General features: G+C 35.9%; 1 protein-coding gene across 2 annotated transcripts in view; it reads left to right on the top strand.

Moving 5' to 3' along the window:
- LOC150100412 (vacuolar protein sorting-associated protein 33B-like) overlaps nucleotides 1–20,049 on the top strand; it is a 257,234-nt gene that overhangs the window by 106,709 nt on the left and 130,476 nt on the right. For both annotated transcript variants that reach the window (XM_090402344.1, XM_090402342.1), the window contains exon 14: nucleotides 8,960–9,061. In XM_090402344.1, the coding sequence (XP_090258470.1) occupies nucleotides 8,960–9,061 (102 nt within the window). The remainder of the gene's footprint in view (nucleotides 1–8,959; nucleotides 9,062–20,049) is intronic.

Genomic DNA, 20,049 nt, shown 5'->3' on the forward strand with positions numbered 1-20,049 from the left:
AACGGTATCTACAAGAAAAGGGTCTGCTTGAGAAAGTTCTTCTTATAATGGACAATGCTCCAGCACATCCACCACAGTTGGAAGAAGATTTAGATGAAGAATTTAATTTCATCAAAATTAAGTTCTTGGCTCCTAATACCATACCACTCCTACAACCAATGGATCAATATGTTATTTCCAATTTCAAAAAGCTTTATACCAAAGCTCTTTTCCAAAGATGTTTCGAAGTTATCACCAACACAGAGTTAACCCTCAGGGAATTCTGGAAGAATCACTTCAATATTCTTCATTGTTGTTTGTGTCTTTTTAGTCAGGCATGGGAAAAGACCTGAAAGCGAAATTGACATTGTAGATACGGTTGTCTCCCTTGGCAAGGCCATGCATTTGGAAGTTGATGAAGCAGACGTAGAGGAGCACAACTTTGAGCTGACCACTGAAGAGCTACAGGAGTTAAGATGAGAGCAGGAAAAAGAAAGGGATGAGGAGGAAAAGCAAATGTCTTCAAAGGATGAAGAAGACAGCAACAAAAACATAGCAATTCCAACAAGTGACTTAAAAAAAACTCTTGTAGTACTGGGCCAAATTGCAAGAATTAGTTAACAAGTGGCATCCAAATCAAGGTGTTGTTTCTAAAGCCACCAATATCTTCAATGACAATGTCATTAATCACTTTAGAAGGGTGTTAAGGAAACAACAGATTCAGTCAACGTTGGATAGGTTTTTTTAAACCTCCATCACCTAAGAGACAAAAAGAAGCAACTGATGACAACAAATCAAACTCCTGAACCACAAAACCAGCCACAATAGAATTTTTTTTTTACAGTTTAATGGAAGATGATTTTCATACTAATCGTGCAAAACCAAAGATTTTATAAATAAAAATTAATATGTAATGGTATATAAAATGCATATTTATAGTGTAAAAATGCTCCTTCTCCATTTCTTTGCATTTTCTTCATTTAATTGACAATAGTTTTTCTTTTTTAATTTTTTGTTTTAATATTTGAATCTGGGAACGAATTAATTGATTTCCCATAAGATATAATGGAAAATGGGATTTCAAGATACAAACCGCGGTCAGGAACAAATTAAGTTTGTAAGTTGAGGTACTACTGTGCTGGGTGTCAAAATTAGTAATAGTTGTGAGCACAAATGACTTAGTTGGGGAGAAAATGAATGTTGATAGAAACTTGAGGAAGTTGTTACAGCAGGTAAAGAAGAGTAGTGTTGGGAAAGTCATGGGAGTGTTGCCCAGATATGACAACAGTGAATTGTGAAGGAGAGGAGAAAATAGTAAGATCGCTGAGTTGTGTGAAGCAAAGGGGGTGCAATTTGTAAATCTGTGGAGTGAATTTGAAGGGAAGTTGGAATGGTATAATGCAGAATGTTTACATTTGAATGGGTTTGGTGTTGGGCATTTAAAAAGGCTATTGTTTTCTGAGAAGGCACAGTGTCAATAAATTATTGTAGCAAATGATCAGAGTTTACCGGTGAAGTAGGATAGCACAAATCAACAGATTGTATGGCAGAAGGAAGATGGATATGAGATTGAGGATGTGGTTGCAGCAGCACAAGATGACGGAATGCATAAAGGTGAGGATGAGACAGGTATGAATGGAAACCAGGGTCAGGATCAAGGAAACGGAAGTGGTCAGAAAGAGAGGGGTGTGGTATAGCAGCTAGAATAGAGAATGTTGGTGTTAGAATGGCCTCAAACACATAGCGATTGCTATGTTATACACAAATGTAAGGCGCACTCTAAACAAGAGAGCCGAGTTTGTTGCATTGATTGAGATGGTATGCCCAAAAATAATTGGAATAAGCAAAACTTGGTTGTCTGAGGAAGATGTGATGTCAGGAATAGAACTAGAAGGATATATAATTTTCTGGAAGGATAGAAATGTGAAAAGAGGAGGGGGGGAAGTGCTGTTAATGTCTGCAAAGTGTGGAAGTTGATAGTGCATACACAGATTTTGAATCTGTGTGGTGTGAAGTTGAAATAAACAGGTTAGTATATCTGATAGGATGCTGTTATAGGCCAGGGAATGCAGAGAATACTGATTGCGAAATGTTAGGCAAATTAGTTGGGCATGTAAAAAGAAGGTGATCCTGATGGGAGGCTTTAATTACAGGAATATAGACTGGAAGGAGGAGATAGTGTATGGGAACAAGGAGAGCAACTTTGTGGAATTTCTGAAAGATAAGTATCTTAAGCAGCATGTGATTGAAGCAATTAGGGGCTTTAATGTTTTGGTGGTAACTTCACAAGATCTAGTTGTTAATGAAGTGTTGACACTGCCTCCGGTTGGTGAGAGTGATAATGAGGTTGTTTGGGAAGTGATGAAACAAGAAATGGTCACTGTCAAAAATGGATTATAGGAATCTCTGTAGTCAGTTAGCATCAGTATGTTGGTTAGATGAACTGAGTGGAAATGTTGACATGCAATGTTGACAATGCATGGAAACTCACAAGGCAGTATCTGACAAAAGCAATGTATGATTGCATACCAATGGTTAATTGAGTAAATAGAGTAGGAGCGAAATAGATGAACATTGAAATTAAGCAAGCTGTGCTTGAAAAGAAAATGTTATGAAGGAGGTACAAGGCAGTTGGTAGTGATCGGACCCATGAAGAGTACAAAGTACAGGCTAGAAAGGTGATGAGCATAGTAAAGAAAGAAAAGGTGCAGTATGAGAGGAAATTTGCTGGTTAGGCCAAGGTTACTCAAGGGAATTTTTCTGCTCCATGGCAAACAAGAGGAAGAATAATTATGGCAGATTAACACTGGTGGATAGTCATGACAGCAGAATAACATCTGCAAAGAATGTTATTAGTGGAATTATTGAACGAGCATTTAATCTGTAAATAATGCAGTGGGATATATAGAAGAGAGGCAAGTATTAGGAGAATTGGAAGTAAAAGAAACAGAGGTGTATCATTGGTTGAGTTAGATGTGAATAAGATTGTGGGAATGGAGGACATATCACTATGTATTCTTAAGGAGTGTACACTGCAGTTGGCTATGCCCCTGACCTGGTTATTTAATGGAAGTCTTGCAGTGGGTAGGGTCTCTAAGGAGTGGAAAGAAGGCAAAATAGTACCACTCCACAAGCATGGTTCTAAGACAGAAGTCTCCAACTATAGGTGTCTGTGTAACTGCAGTTGTGGTCAAGGTGTTGGAGAGGTGGGTAAGGAATAGAATACAGGATTGGGTTGATGGACATAGCATTCTTTATGATAGTCAGCATGGATTTGTAAAAGGTTGGTGCTGTTTTAGTAATTTACCTGCATTTTATGATAAGGTGACAAGTGTTAGATAAGAGAGAATCATATACAGTGATATTCTTAGACTTTGCAAAAGCGTTTGATAAATTACCACATGATAAGTTGGTGTATAAGCTGCAGAGGATGGGAATGAATAGTATATTAGTTAGTTGTATCAGAGATTGGCTCTCCGAACGATACCAGCAGGTTGTATATGATGGAGCAGTATCTCAAAAAAGGAAGGTAACGTGGTGTGCCCCAGGGTTCTGTTCTTAGGGCTCGTGCTGTTTAACTTGTTTGTAAACAATATATCATGTGGACTGACTGGGGATCTTCAGTTATTTGCTGATGATGCAAAGTTAGGAAGAATTATAAGTAGCACTGCTGATTTTAATTCTTTTCAGGAAGATTTGAATACTCTTTTTACTTGGACAAAAGAGTGGGGTTGTAGTTTTAATATCAATAAATGCAAAGTGTTGCATTTTGGAGTGCAGAAATATAAGGCCGTATACTATATCGATGGTGCCGTACTGCAGGAAGTGGATGAGATTAGAATGTTGACAGTAGACTGAAATTTAGAGGGCATATTGCTAGTGTTGCAAAGGCTGCACATCGTAGTGCTGCTATGATAAGACGTACTCTAACATGTAAGGATAAGGAAGTGATTGTGCCATTGTATAAGGCATTGGTTAGACCACACTTGGACTATTGTGCTCAGATCTGGTCACCTGGTTTTTATTGTGATGGGAAGACATTGGAGAGGGTCCAGAGATGAGTGACTAAGACAATATCGAGACTTTGGAATGCTGGCTATGGAGAGAGGTTGAAGAAGTGTGAATTGCAGAGTTTGGTGGATAGGAGGAACAGAGGTGATATGATATAGACATTTAAGTTAGTGAGAGGATTTTATCAGATTAATCCAGAGGGGATTATAAAACGAGTAGATGGCGAGAGGGGAAGAACCAGAGGTCTTCTTGGAAGTTGTGTAAAGGTGTGGTGAGAAGAGGTGTGAGGAGCAGATTTTTTACATGGAGAACTGTCAGTGAATGGAATGCATTACCAGAATGTGTTGTTAATTCAAGCAGTGTTAAGGATTTTAAGATTCCATATGATAAATATGTGTCAGTTGAATGAACCTTCCACAGTGAGTCTGCCAACTCCATGGAGGATTTAATAATAATAAAAGTCTTATTATTTTCTTTGTTTGTAGGATGTTATTTGTTCTTAATACATGTGTATGCAGAAAAGATTAATTCTGTTTTTATTTTGCACTGATTCGTTAAATCTTTGACATATTCCTGGTTTTTACTTTATCTACAGTTGCTTGTAATGCTTTGTAAAATGTATTTTGCTGTTTCTTGATTTCCTTCTTCAGGACAGCAAACACTTATGGAGTTCATTGCATGCCCTTTCATCTTTGATCGTATATGAATGATTGTTATATGATTACATTCATTTATATTTAATTTGTATTGCTCGTAACATTATTGCTATTCCTACTCTTGCCCTTTCTTCTTGCCTTATTCCACTGCATGCTATTAGCCATTTTGTGTTTTATACAGTTCTTTCCTTTCTTCTTAGTTTCAAATAATGCTATAATTTTAAGGTTTATTTTATTAATTTCTTTAATTAGTTCATCTCTTTTTGATCTAATGCTCTTACATGCCAGTTACTATTTTCAATACCATACTGTTTTCAATTTCCTTGTCCAATCCATCAGTCTGTATTGTAAGTTCAGTTGCAGTTTTTATTGTTTCTTGAGTAAGATGGTTTTACACCTTGAAACAGGCCATTATCTTCATCTGTCGATGCCATTCCACCCCTGCATTAGCCAGGCATAGTTATGTGATCTTCATTTCCAAAGCGACTCTTTTGGTAGTATACATTACTGATATGTTTTGTTTACATTGTACATTAAACTTCTTAACATCCTACATTGAATTCATGATTTTCTTTAGCGAAATTAACAAAATATTCAGTTTTAATGGGTTAGTTTATTTCTTATATATTTGATTAATTATTGTCAATCACTATATATTTACTATAATTCTTACTAATTTGATTTATATCAAGCATCATTACAAAATAGGTGGGAACTGTATATAGTATAACTTTTTTATTTACCATATGGCAGTCCTAGCATTCTTGTAGCTATACTTCTAGGTTAGCTGTGGTGCATGCTTTAAAATACTTCAGGACAATATTCCCTCTAAGTTTTACTGCTCCATGTGCACACGAAAAACATTTTTGCATAACTTTCTAGTCTCAGACTTAGTATGTGCAGAACACATCTTTGATAAAAGATGTACATTGCATGCTACATATTTCTATAAGAGCAACCTAAATGCTCATTCCTTCAGCTACTTAAATACTGCATATAAATCAATTGTCACATTTGTTCAGCTACTCAAATGTGAATGAATATGCAATTCTTTTCTGCTTTAATTTTGACTGACATTATGAGGTATTAAAACCACTAATTCAGTATTTCTCATATTAATGTTTTTTTTTTTTTTTTGTCTTGTAATATTCAGTAAAATTATGAATTAATTCGCCTCAATCTGTGTACCTAAAAATGCAACACAGTTTGCACAAGTTCAAGTGACTGTACTGTATAGACAGTACACACTGTAAACAGATAGCTACCTCTGTAGCTTGCTGTTGCCATGAGCATCAGTTGGCCCACATAGCACAAGCTAATGAATTAGAGTTTGTTAAGTTGAAATTGGCTAGAGTAGTATTAGAATGGAGACACTGGGGAAATTATTAAATAAAATAAGTGATAAGCATGAGTTATCACATAATTTGCTTTTATTGTATGTTCAAAAATTATTGACTGTAAATTATGAATTCTGAAAGCAAAAACTCTGCAAATTAATTTGTGTGCCCTCCCTTTTTTTGACCAATGTGCAAATACACATGCACAGTTTAGAGAGAACATTATTTCAGGAGTTATGCAAAAGACTGAGTAGCTGCATGACAGTCCTAGTAGCTACAGAAACCCAAAGTCAGTGATCAGGTAGTTTGGATGTTTCTGTAGCCAGAGAAAGTATCATGCGTAAGGGTGTAAGAGTTGATCAAGATGTCTGTTTTCTGTAAGCCAAATGTAAAATAAGTCATTCAAGTTTCTTAATGAACATAGAAAATAAATATTAAGACAGTGGCAAGATATTCTGAAGGTTGTTGAAAAAGCTCAGAAATGAAGGAAAGAGTGCTGTAAAAGGAATTAGAGATGATAAAGGTGACATGAAAACTGGAGAAAAAGATATCCTTGATGTATAGAGTAATTACTTTAAAAAATTGCTAAACGAAACAATCAGTGACTGCACAGTAGTAAAAAACACTCAACAAGCTTGCAATCAGGAATACATATCCATACTTGAAGTAGAAAAAGCCATCAAAAGCTGAAATGTGGGAAGGCAGCTGGAGTAGATGATATTCGATCAGAAATGCTTAAGTATGTACATATAAAAGTCTTACAGCGGCTGCACTGCATAGTTCAGAAGACCTGCACAGAGGGATGAATTCCAGATGATTGGAGTAGAGCTCTCATAGTACCCATATATAAAAAGGGAAATAAAACTGAATGTGAATATTACGGAGGTATTTCCCTACTGAGTGTTCCTGTTAAGATTTATGCAAGTATAATTGAGAAACGGTTGAGAAGGATTGTGGAAGAAAATCTTGGTGAAGAACAAGCTGGATTCAGGCCAAATAGAGGCTGTCAGGATCATATTTTCAATTTATGACAAATAGTTGAGAAATCATGGGAATATGGAAAACGTATGTACCAGGAAAATGACCCAGAGGAAGACCAAGATATAGGTGGATTGATATGGTACAAAGTGCCTTAGACGATAGAAATATAAGATCTGGTAATGTTGGAGTCTTAACAAGTAACAGACTGATTTGGAGAAAAATTGTAGATAGGAAGTTAGTAATGATGTAAATTTTTCATGTAGTACTATCATATCCTGTACACCCCTTGAGGGTACATGGCAGGAATTTGATGATGGTGATATATATATATATATTTTTTTTTTTTTTTTTTTTTTCATCCTTCATAATTTTCAAGTATGTCTTAGTCATTTTATAAATGTGTTGTATGTTTTTGGCTCAGTGTTAAGAAGGAGTGGAGTGTATCTGAGCCATGTGGCCAAATAGCGAACACGTTCAACGTAGCGAAGCCAAACAGTGGGTTTTTGTGGGGCTGAGTTTTAGGTTTAGATACATGCCTCTCCTTCTTAACACACACTTAAACAACCAACATCCTAGAATCCAGTTCACCTTAGAAAAAGAGGAAAACAACAGTCTCCCTTTCCTAGACACCCTAATCACTCGCCAGCCTGATGGATCCTTGGTTTTCTCTGTTTACAGAAAACCCACCCATGCATGCAGATACATTCACCTGCAACCCCCCCCCCTCACAACAATATGGGGTTATAATGGATCTATCTATCTTCATGGGAACAAAGTTAAGGATTTTTGATGCAGTTGTTTTCCTAACGACTTATAGATGTGAGACTTGGAATCTAAAGAAGTCAGAGAAGAAAAGAATAGCTGCTTTTAAGATGTGGTGTTACAGAAGGCTGTTGAGGATATCATATACTGAAAGGTGTACAAATGAATGGGTGTTAGAAAAAAGAATCTGTAGAACTTTAAAGCTCCTTAAGGATATTGACAGAAGAAAGTTGAAATATTTTGGACATATTGAAAGGATGGAAATAGGACTTCTTAGAACAGTAATAGAAGGTAAAGTTCCCGAAAAAAGAGGAAGGGGTAAACCATCAGTGAGATGGACGGACTACATGGTGAAGCTTGATGTGGCACATCATCGAGCATCGGAGTGACCATACGGCATCTGTGGATGCCTAGTGAAATATGACGATGAAGCATATTGAAAAATATTTGTTCATCAAGGACAGAATTCACAAATATTGCCCCTCTCTCCACCACCACTTTTATACTAGGAGACATAATTTTCTAGTATGTCTCTTATCAGTTCTTGCACTGTTAATTCAAGAGGGCTTTGTTATATAAATACTGACATTCCTGTTTATTTCCCTTGCTTTTCAAAGAAAACAAGACTTGACTTGTCATTAGTGTATATCTCAGTACTGAAGTATACTTGCCAAGAAATTTTATTCTTCTTTAATCCCTAACCCAAGTTTGTAAACAAAACTTGCATGTAAAATATTTTCATAAGGAAGCTAGTTGTATATAGAGGTTATGTATTCACATCAATTGTGTTAGTATACCATAATGCAAAGCACACTTCCTTTTGGATAAATGGTGTGCATTATAGACGAGTCACTACCAGACCACTTTCGATCTTTACTGAGGTCTCATCAGTATGGGAGCCAGTCTCCCAGGAAGATACTAAAGTGGAATTAATGCAGCAGTCATATACACTTGGATAAAGGATAAAACAAAGATAAAATTTCTTGGCAAATATAATTTACTTCATAGCCAAGTGAAAAAAAAACTTTCTACAATTTTCGTTGACAAATTAGAAAAGTTGAAGGAAAGAAAAGGGTAGTGGAAGTATATTAAAATTATAATGTTTAGTAATCATGATTTAATTTCCTTTGAAATTATTAACAGTTTATGTTGAACAATTATTAGGATACACCTGCAGCTCATAATTTAATTAATTTTTCAGTAATTTTAATGTTAAATGTCCATTTGTTTTAGTTGTCTTCACTAATGTCCTTGAGATTGCTTTGTCTCTTATCTATTACACGGGATGGCTTATCAGAGAAGCAGTACAGGTCACTAGTAACTCAGTATCTTCAGGTAATTTTTTATTTTCATTTGACAGAACTTTTTTTTAGCAATTTTTAAATGTTTCTATTAAAATGTAATTAGTGAAAATTAATTAACATGGGAATTGATGTTTTTTTTGTTTTTGTTTTTAAAAAATGGCGCAAAAAATTTTAACATGCTTCGAACAGGTGGAAGGAAAGGACTGTTCATAATAAAAACCTCTAGATTAGAGAAACAAAATATTAATATTACTCTTTGATGGTGTCATCATTTTCTGATGCATGCTTACAAGGGGAATACCAGATTTTTTTGTGGTTGTTGTTGTTGATCCCATGCACAATGGGTCGAGAGACCTATAAGTACATCAGTGTCGTGTAGGGTGTAGTAGAGTTGTAGCTACAGGTTGTAGTTATATGGGATATGAGGAAGGCTGTTCAAGAAGACAGAGGTGGATGGAATAAAAGAGGAAGAGGAGAGACAGGTTCAGTGTGTTTGCAGTTGTATAGTAAATGGATGCTGGGCAGCTGCTGCTTTTGTATTAACAGGTGTAACACAAAGTGGAGGAATAACAGTTGCCAGTTCATTGGAGCAGTGTCATGAAAGTACCTGTGATCTAAGTAATATTCTGAACATGGGCAAATTAGGATTTGTATATAGTTAAGAGTTGGTTGGGTGTAAAATAGCCACTTGAACCAAAGAGAATGCCTAGTTTTTTGGATGCTGAGGAGGCTGTTTATGTGATTTGATTTGTTTATGTGAGGAGAGACTAGTTGGAGGCACTAGTTGTAGATGATCTTGTAGCCTGGGATGTCAGAGTACTGCCAGGTTTGTCAAATGAATATGAGTGGAGAGTACTACCATCTGCAAAGCTATGGATAGGATTAGTAATGATTATGAGTAGGTCATTTATGAACATGAGAAAGACAGGTGATTGGAGAGAGCTTTGAGGCACTCCAGCATTGGTGGTGAAGCTCAAAGAAAGTGAGCCATCTACCATGACTCGCAGAGAAAGCTGGCTACCCAATTACAGAGGGTCGCAGGATTGACAATTTGTTTAGCAGGCCTTGATGCCACATGCAGTCAAAAGCTTTAGAAATGTCAAGGGTGACATCCCAAGTTTCTCTAAGCCCTTTCATGGCATGTGTCCAGTGGTAGGTGATGTAATCTTCAAAGTCAGCTGTGGATCTTAAATGGTGGAATCCATCCTGTGGTTGCTGATTAATTGTTGGATCCTTAAGTAGTGAAGGAGTTGGCTATTGATGATTTCTCCATTATTTTGGAGAGGACGAAGGTGAATTCAATTGGTCGGTAGTTTGACATGTACAGAATTCTGTCTCCCTTTTTTTTTTTTTTTTTTTGGAATAGGATGGATATGAGATTGCTTCCATGCATTGGGATAATTAGCAGGTATGTCTAATATAAATTATAGAGACGATGCAGGATGGGGTGTTAGCTCTGGAGCGGAATGTTTCAGAACAACTAGAGAGATGCTGTCAGGACCAAATGACTCTTTAGTATCCAAGTTATTTAGTAGTTTCCTGATGTAATTTCATCAAAAAACTACATGAGCATATGGTGCTTGAATTCCTGTATGGTAGAAGGGTAATCACCGCTGCATGCAGTGATTTCCCTTGGTCATCTATGCAAGAGTGCGAGGAAAAGAGTGATGCCAAGAGGTTGGCTTTATCTTTGGGCGAAGTAACAGCGGTGCCATCAGGATAAGAGAGAAGTTGGGGAAGTGCAGGTGAGCAGAAGTTTCATCCTTTGTCTTTAGCAAGGGACCAGAAGTCTCAGCTTCCATTTAGACAGGAGGCAAGATTTCTACTGTTGGTCTTTATGAAGTCAAATTTCAATATGCTGATGACTGATTTCTATATGTTGATTTCTATATGCTTTGGTATAGGCAGAGTATGAAGTTGGAGTTCTTGATGCGAGCTGCATATGGTAAGCTGAATTTTTTTTTTCTTTAACTATCTTGATATGCTTTCTTTCATAATATCTAGTGATACACATTAGATACTAGGTTCATCTAAAACACAATAGTTCATTATTAGCTTATCAATGACTTTCTTCCAAATTGATCTATTGTTTATCAGGTCTTCCATTTCAGTCTTCTAAAGTCTTACTTTGAATCTTTTTCCTCCTCCTGTTGTTTCAGATACTTATTTTGCTAATCTTTCATCTATAATAATGTTACACATACTTCATGTGGATATTTTTTGACTGCACAGAACATAACTTAATACCTCCCATTAAAATTGGGTTTGTTTCACGCCGATTCGGTTTACGCCCGTTTTTTCAGGAACGGAACTGAGGCGTAAACCTAAGGCTGCCTGTACTTTAAAGATTGCCATATTCTGCTAGTTGTGTTGGTAGTGTTCTGCTGGTGTTGTTGCTGATTTGTCTCTTGTTCCATATAAATTTATTCAACTGAATTTTCACTATATCAGCTTGTTTGTGCATTATATCTTTTCTATAAGCATTTTCATGATTACTGCTGCAATGAATGTGTAAAAACACAAGCATCATGCTAGTCACAATTATACATAGCTCAGTTTTAACTTTATTGAACCTACTTATCATCATCCACTCTTTGTAACAGCCTTTCCATTTTCTCAAAGGACTGTGACTTCTGGCTATTCAAGAAACACTCAACAGATTATTTCTTTCTCCCTAGTCATTATCCACACAGACACACACACACACACACACACACACACACACACACACACACACACACACACACACACACAGAGAGAGAGAGCGTGCTCCCACTTTTGTGCTTCAGGGTTTGTAACTTTGCATGTGTGGTTGATAGATTTAAAAAATAAAATCATATTTAATTTACCATCATCTTCACTAAAATTGTGCCTAAATGAATTACATTGTTCTGTAAGTTCACACTGAGAATGCAGTTGATGTTTTTCATTTTTCTGCTTTTCATGTTTGTATTCATATATGTGGGTTCAACATTAGTCAACATTAAGTTTATTTAACAGTTTTAATTCACAACACAATAATTGATATTTATTTACTTATTTGCTGATATTTTGTTAGTGTTATGCTCAACCTTTTCATAGCACAAAAACACAATATGCAAACAACATTCATTAGTTAATAGTGGGAACAATTTAAAATTGTAATGGACAGTTTTTGGGGTGTTCTTAAGGATCAAAGCTGTATAACTGAGAGGAGACCTCCACATAGCCTTTAAAGGAATGCAGAGAACCAACCAGGGCTTCTGACCTAATGTCCAATCCTCACCTTCTCGTGGTGCACCCTGTTAGGTATCAACCTGGATACTAAACAAACGACGATGGGCTGGCAATTTGGGATTTAGCCAACCAAATTTTATTCTTATTGGCTTAAACCAAAATACAAAATAATGGTACAACATGACAAAATTTCATGCCGGCTGGGGCATCACCCGGTTCAACAAGGCCCCCTGTTTTTGCCAGGGAACCAGGGTGAACAGTGAAAAGTCAGCTACTATAACAAATCTGGAAACACACCCCAACTCAACATCACCAGAGTTAAAGATCTGTACTATCAATATAAAAAGCCTGAATGGCAAAGAAATGGAGCTAGTAAAGGAATGAGGCAAGTACCAGATTGACATAATAGGGGTGATTGAAACAAAAAAAGACAAAAACTGGTGAGATCTTTCTGAGCAATAAATACAAAATGTTATATTCAGGCAATGACAATCAAGGAAAAGGAGTAGCCAGTATTCAACATAAAATACAAGGCTAATCTTCTTGAATGGCAGGCAGTCTCGGGTAGAGTGATATGGGCAGATATAAGAATGGAGAACTGGACAGTGAGAGTTATTTGTGCCTATGGTCCCATAGAAGGTTCTACTAAGGTAGAAGCGTAGTAATTTTTTGATGCTTTAGAGAAAGCAACTGACAAAATGAAAAAGGAAAAGTTGGTTCTTGTTGGGGATCTAAATAGCAGAGTAGGAAATGATTGTCAGACATACAAAAATATTTTGGGAAAATTTGGAGAAAAGAGCAAAGCTAATAATAATGGCAAATACCTGTTGGATATCTGCTCAAGACATGGACTGGTTATTATTAACACCAAGTTCCAACATAAAAATGTGCACAAATTCACATGGAGAGAAGTGGCAAGGAATAAGAAAAGTCTCATTGAATATGTTATTGTCGATAGTGATGTTTTCTCCCTGGTGCAGGATACCAGCGTGTACAGAGGATTTGAAATTGGAAGTTATCACTATTTACTGTTGAGCAGGATAAAATTGAATTTCATATTGAAAAGAAAAACATGTAAGAAAGGTTTAAAGCAAAGAAAATTTGAGCAGCTATCAGATGGGAGCTGTAGACGAAAATACACAAAGATTATTGAAGAAAAAATGAAAGAGTTTGAGAACAGGAACCAAACCTTGGAGATTCAGTGGCAAGCCTTGAAGAAAACCCTGATTGATTCAGCCAGAGAGGCATGTGGTGAGGTTGTCTGCAAGGATAGAAAAATCAGAACTCCATGTTGGACACAGGAAGTTAAAGAGAGGCAGTGAAGGAAAAGAAGAAAGCATATCAAAAGTTCCTGGCAAATAAGTCAGCTTGTGCTCTTGGAGAATACAGAGACAAATGTACTAAACACTATATAAAACTAGCTAAACAAAAGTCATGGAAGACTTTGGTAAGAACATAGAAAATAAATATCAAGAAGGTGGTAAGATATTCTGGAGGTTGTTGAAGAAGCTCAGAAATGAAGGAAAGAGAGCTGTAAAAGGAATTAGAGATGATAAAGGTGACATGAAAACTGGAGAAAAAGATATTCTTGAAGTATGGAGTAATTACTTCAAAAAATTGCTAAATGAAACAAGCAGTGTCAGCACAGTGGTAAAAAACACTCAACAAGCTTGCAATCAGGAATACATATCCATACTTGAAGTAGAAAAAGCCATCAAAAGCTGAAATGTGGCAAGGCAGCTGGAGTAGATGATATTCGATCAGAAATGCTTAAGTATGTACATATAAAAGTCTTACAGCGGCTGCACTACATAGTTCAGAAGGCCTGGACAGAGGGACAAATTCCTGATGATTGGAGTAGAGCTCTCATAGTACTCATGTATAAAGAGGGAAATAAAACTGAATGTGAATATTACGGAGGTATTTCCCTACTGAGTGTTCCTGTTAAGATTTATGCAAGTATAATTGAGAAACGGTTGTGAAGAATTGTGGAAGAATAGCTTGGTGGAGAACAAGCTGGATTCTGGCCAAATAGAGGCTGTCAGGATCAGATCTTCACTTTACGACAAAGAGTTGAGAAAGCATAGGAATATAACAAAGATCTGTATTTTAAGTTTTGTAGATCTGGAAAAGGCATATGACAAGGTGTCAAGAGAGAACTATTCAATATGCTACAGTTATATATTGTCAATGGGGCATTATCAAGCAATACTTAGTCTTTATTTGAGTTGTAAGTCAGCAGTCAGAATTGAAAGATGTACAGGAAGATGGTTTAATGTTAAATCTGGTGTCAGACAAGGATGTACATTATCCCCTCTGTAATTCATAATCTATATAAAAATCACATTATGAAGGAAAGTGGTATTAAACCTGATATCAAAATTGAAGATGTTAATCTCAGCTCTTTGCTTTATGCGGACAATGTTATACTTATAAATAAATCCGCTATAAGTCTGCAAGATTCCCTGACTAAATTGAATAACTGTTGTAATTGATATCGTATGAAGGTCAGCAATAACAAGACAAAGACAATGAAAATAAGCAGAATCATTGAAAATATCAACTGCATTGTGAATGGAGAACCTATAAAACAAGTAAAACATTTCAGCTACTTAAGCACAATTTTTAGTGAAGATGGTAAATTAAATATGGAAATAGACAACAGAACCAACAAAGCTGGTATGGTATCAAGTCGATTGAATAAATTCATATGGAATAAGAGAGAAATTAATTGGAATGCTAAATTAGCTGTATACAAGAGTGTTCAAACCAATTTTAACTTATGGATCTGAGAGCTGGATCAGAAATAAAACACTTAATGAAAGACTACAGATATGAGAGTCCTGAAAAAGATTAGGGACATGAGCAGATTGCATCAATGGCAATATATTAAAAATAAGGATATTAGGAAAGAACTTGACATTGTCAGCATTCAGGAATGCATTAGCAGAGCTAATCTTAGGTGGTATGGTCATTTAAACAGAATGGGCGAGGAAAGATTAGCAAAACAGATGTTCTCTGCCAGGTTGGCAGGAATACTACCCAGAGGAAGACCGAGATATAGGTGGATTGATACGGTAAAAAGTGCCTTAGAAGATAGAAATATTATATCTAAAATTGTAGATAGGAAGTTAGTAAAAATGTAAATTTTTCATGTAGTACTATCATATCCTGTACACCCCTTGAGGGTACATGGCAGGAATTTGATGTTGAGTTTTTGGTAAATTGATACAGTCATACGTGTTGGGATTTGTGGAATGTTTTAAAGCTGCTACTGATTTCAAAACATTCCTCAAACTTCAACAAATATGGCTGTATCAATTTAAATCTGGAGGACAGTCTTAAGATCAAATTAATACTTGTTAACTCTCTCTTTATCCAACAGTGGATGGTGCTAATTAGGAGTTTAGTTCCTTGTGTTATCCATTACAATTTTAAAAAATTCCTGCTACAAACTTTTTTGTGCTCTGAAGATTCTAGTAACAGTACCAATTATCAGCAAATAAGTAAATAAATATTAATTATATTCTTGTTATTATTCTGAATTAAAACCATTAAACTAAACATAAGCTGACAAGCCTTTCTACCTGGTTAGTATGTATAATATCATGAGTGGCATAAATTTTGTCTTTTTTATTGTTGATTTTCATACCTTTGTCCCAATTACTTAATTTAGCTAAATGTTCTTATTGACTTGCAGCAGATTTGTTTATTAAGATAACAGTATCTGCATAGAGTAAGAACTGAGAACTAAGCTTCAACTTCCTATTTGAATATCAGGTTTAATACCAGTTTCTGATATGGTCCATGTCGATTATAAATAACAGTGGAAACAGTGTACAACCCTGCCTTATACCTGGTTTAACATCAAACCATCTTATATATGTATATCCTTCGGTTCTAACTGTTGATTTTCAAAGTGTAAACGTTTTTTGTTTTGTTTTTTTTCCTGTATTACATTCCATTTACATTATACAGATTCAATGTTTTAAGCTGTTTTTCCTTTGTCACCTTTTATGTGCTTCTTCAAGATCAGCAAAGCTTAGAAATCATTCTACTTCCAAGATTTCTTGACTATTTGTTATAAACTGAAGATTTCAGAATCAGCTAACACCTTTTATTCTCTTATAGGAAGTATGCAAATCTGTTTTAGCTCTAACTTTTGGAGACCAAGGGTGGGGGGGGGGATTCAGTTGCCATTAATAGCCACTCAGAGACAGCTAGCCCATGACTATCACCAATTATAATTGTTGGCATCCAATGAGGAGATGACTCATAAGTGTTACCATATCATGGTTCCTAACACAATATATTATTGTCTTAAATAGTGTGGGTTCTACGGTCGATTTTCTTGAGTTTACAGGATGAAAAACCTGTATTTCTGGGAGGAAAAACCACTTGCCAATGCCCGAGATCTATTCTTGAGAGATACTTGACATTAAATTAAGAAATATAAACATGTTAACACAAAAATATTTTAATAATTGCTAAATATTTCAGTCTGAAATTAACAGCTTATCGTCAGTGGGTTGATAAGAACAGTTTTTACAAAGTGGAATACAAACAATTGATCATTCAAAAGTAGAACGAGCCACATAATGTTACATTGCTAAGCACTAAAGAGAGGTAAATTTCATCAGAGTGATGAATAAATTATAGGTATCAATTTCATATAAAATCTTAATTTATAAATTCAATTCAAATTCGGATTAAACTTTCCCATATTTTTGACAAGGATAGGCAATCATTTCAATTCAAGTTATGGCATTGAAGTAAGGCCTCAGCACTCTATTTGAATAGGCGTTCAAATTTATAGCGACATCTCTGTAGAAGGCGAGTCCTGGACCAGAGAATTTTGTGGCTTGTTTCTATCCCGTGCTGCACCTTATCAGATTTCCGCAATCTCAGAACTAATTTCAAGAATTCTGAAGAAATATGATTTAACAGCCACTTATATCCCTATTAACAAAATATCCACATATTTCCCATTTTCTAAAGATAAACGCTCAACTATGTTGCCGCCTGGCGTATATCAAGTTCCTTGTAACTGCAATCTGTCGTACTTTGGACAAACCGGATGCCCTATAGAAAAAAGAATACAAGAACATCAATCATAAATTCTTCACAACAAATCCAATAAGTCTGGATTAGTGCAGCACAGGATAGAGACAAGCAACAACATTCTCTGGTCCAGGACTCGCCTTCTACACAGATGTCACTATAAATTCGAATGTCTATTCAAAGAGAGTGTTGAGGCCTTACTTCAACACCCTAACCTGAATTGAAATGGTTGCCTATCCTTGTCAAAAATATGGGAAAGTTTAATCTGGATAACACACTTTTTTCTTTTTTTTTTTAATTGACACCTTCTAATTCCTACATTAATCTAATGTTATCTTTAATTGAATTTATAAATTAAGATTTTATATTAAATTGTGAATTAATACCTATAATTTATTCATGAAACATACTGATGAAATTTACCTCTCTTTAGGGCTTAGCAATGTAACATCACACGGCTCGTTCTACTTTTTAATGATCAATTGTTTGTATTCCACCTTGTAAAAACTGTTCCTCTCAAGCCACTGACGATAGTCTGTTAATTTCAGACTGAAATATTCGGTAAATATTAAAATATTCTTGTGTTAATGTGTTTATGTTTCTTAATGCCTGATATCGACTAGCTCAGGGAACCAGGCAAAGAAAGGCTTAGAAAATGTTCTCTAGTCAGCTACTAAAATCTAGCTTAAGTCTTTCTTTGGGAGACCTAGTGCTGTTGGTTATAAATGCCACAACGACTGAGCTATGCAGCCTCAGGTGAAGATCTGGTCTTAACAATTCCTGTTAGTAATGAAGCCATCTTGTTCTCCAGTTTTTCCTTCAACATTTGCTTTATCTTTTTTTAGACAATGGCACTTTCAGGCACTTATATTCTGTTTCATTCAGTTTTGTTTTTTTTAATTGGTACAATGAGCACTCTGCTCAGTTAACTGGAAATTCACCTGTCTGATCATGCCTTCCAAATTACTCAATATAGTCACTATAAAACTTTTATACCTTCATATTTCCATATTTCAGATTGGAACTTCATGTAATGGGTGCAAAAATGTGTTGGACAAAGTGTAGGTAAAAACAAGAATCAGCCAAAGTAACCAAACTACAAATGATAGCATAAAAGATCTGGAAAATGATACATGGTTGTATGAAGGAGATGACACATTTAAGCAGCAGTCATTCACTGAACAAAGCATAAACTCGAGTGGAGAATCATCTGATGAGTGGTATAGCAGAGAAGAGAAAGAAATAAGAGGTGAGAGAGAGGGAAGAGAAAAAAAAATAGCAAGGTGAAGGGCATGGGGGGGGGGAATAAGGAGAGAAAATATTGTATTGGGCATCAACAAAATTGGTGATGCCCAATTATACTAACACGAGTATGAAAACAGAAGTCATTACAAGATGAAAGGATTGTTGTGGGCTCAAGGAGCTATTTATGTATACTAATGCTAGAAACATCAGGAATAAGGGTGAGAAGTTCTAGCAGTGGTTGGTTCTAAAAATTATTGGCATTAATGAAACCTGATTGATCAACAGAGGATGATGTGGTTATAGGAATAGACTGTCAAGGGTATTGTATTTTTAGGGCAAACATGCAGAACAGGATGGGCAAAAGCATACTTGGTATGAAATAGGGCCATTGGGGCAAAATGTGTATATAGTTCGTTGCTACTTTGAGTCTAAGGATATATATCAGCAAGCTAACTCACTGAATGCAGGGTAACTACAGTATGGTTGCAAAAGAGAAAACTGTACTGAATAACTACAATGATATATGTTATGGAGTAAATGGGTTTATTAACAAAGAAATTATGTTTACACCTAATATGTATATCCACAACTATTAGTGGAATCTTAGTTGAATAAAGCATTAATGATGGTAGATTGTGTGCTCAAAATAGATTTTTTGCATGACATCCTGTGCAAATCCTGAATGAATGGAATAACCAGCATATTCTCTATTTAAGATCACTGTTGGACCATCTTCTTCAATGAAGTAGAGCCCAATTATACCATAGCCTGAAACTGCACACCATGTGGTGACCTTCTCGCTGCAAAAAGGTTTCTCTTGGACAAATTTAGGTCTTGAGAAACTTGTAGGTTTGTTTGATGGAAATGCACTTCATCCAAAAACCAGACATTATGGAGGAAGGATAGATATTCATAGACATTGGCTAGCATATGTGCACAGTATCCTGTTGTGCAGCATAATCCATTGCTGTTAACCACTGAACCACCTGAATGACCACTCCTTCTTTTAGGAGTCTTAGTAGTGACTGCCTCGCTATCCCAAGTTTTACTGCTGTTCGGTGTTGACTGCTTCGGAGACTGTAACACTGGCTCCAGTACACATGCCAGCAATTCTCATTTGTGTTTACAATTTGTAGTCTCCCCGAATGCCCTTTTCATTACAGCAGAACCTCTCGATTAAATCAATGATGACATGTTGCTTAGAGCACAGTTACAGAATTGATGAACAAACAGTTCACAAACATGTTGTAGGCTTGGACCATTTGCTCTACCAACTTTGTATCAATGAAAATAATGCTCAACAATAAACATCTTTTCTTCCAACTTCAACACCATTGCTACAGCTAAATGTAATGGTGTAGACTCTACACGTGCTCTTCTATTAATGTGCATGCAGTCAAATGTCATATCTCATAGTGCGTGTACTGAAGGGGGAGGAGGTGTCAAAGTAGCTAGATAAATGAAATTTATCTAGCTAGTTATGCAGTAAAAGAATAA

Source organism: Typopeltis vanoorti, chromosome 13, assembly GCF_054136105.1.
Source record: "Typopeltis vanoorti isolate ZY-2024b chromosome 13, IOZ_Tvanoo_1.0, whole genome shotgun sequence".
In the NCBI taxonomy this organism is placed as follows: domain Eukaryota; kingdom Metazoa; phylum Arthropoda; class Arachnida; order Uropygi; family Thelyphonidae; genus Typopeltis; species Typopeltis vanoorti.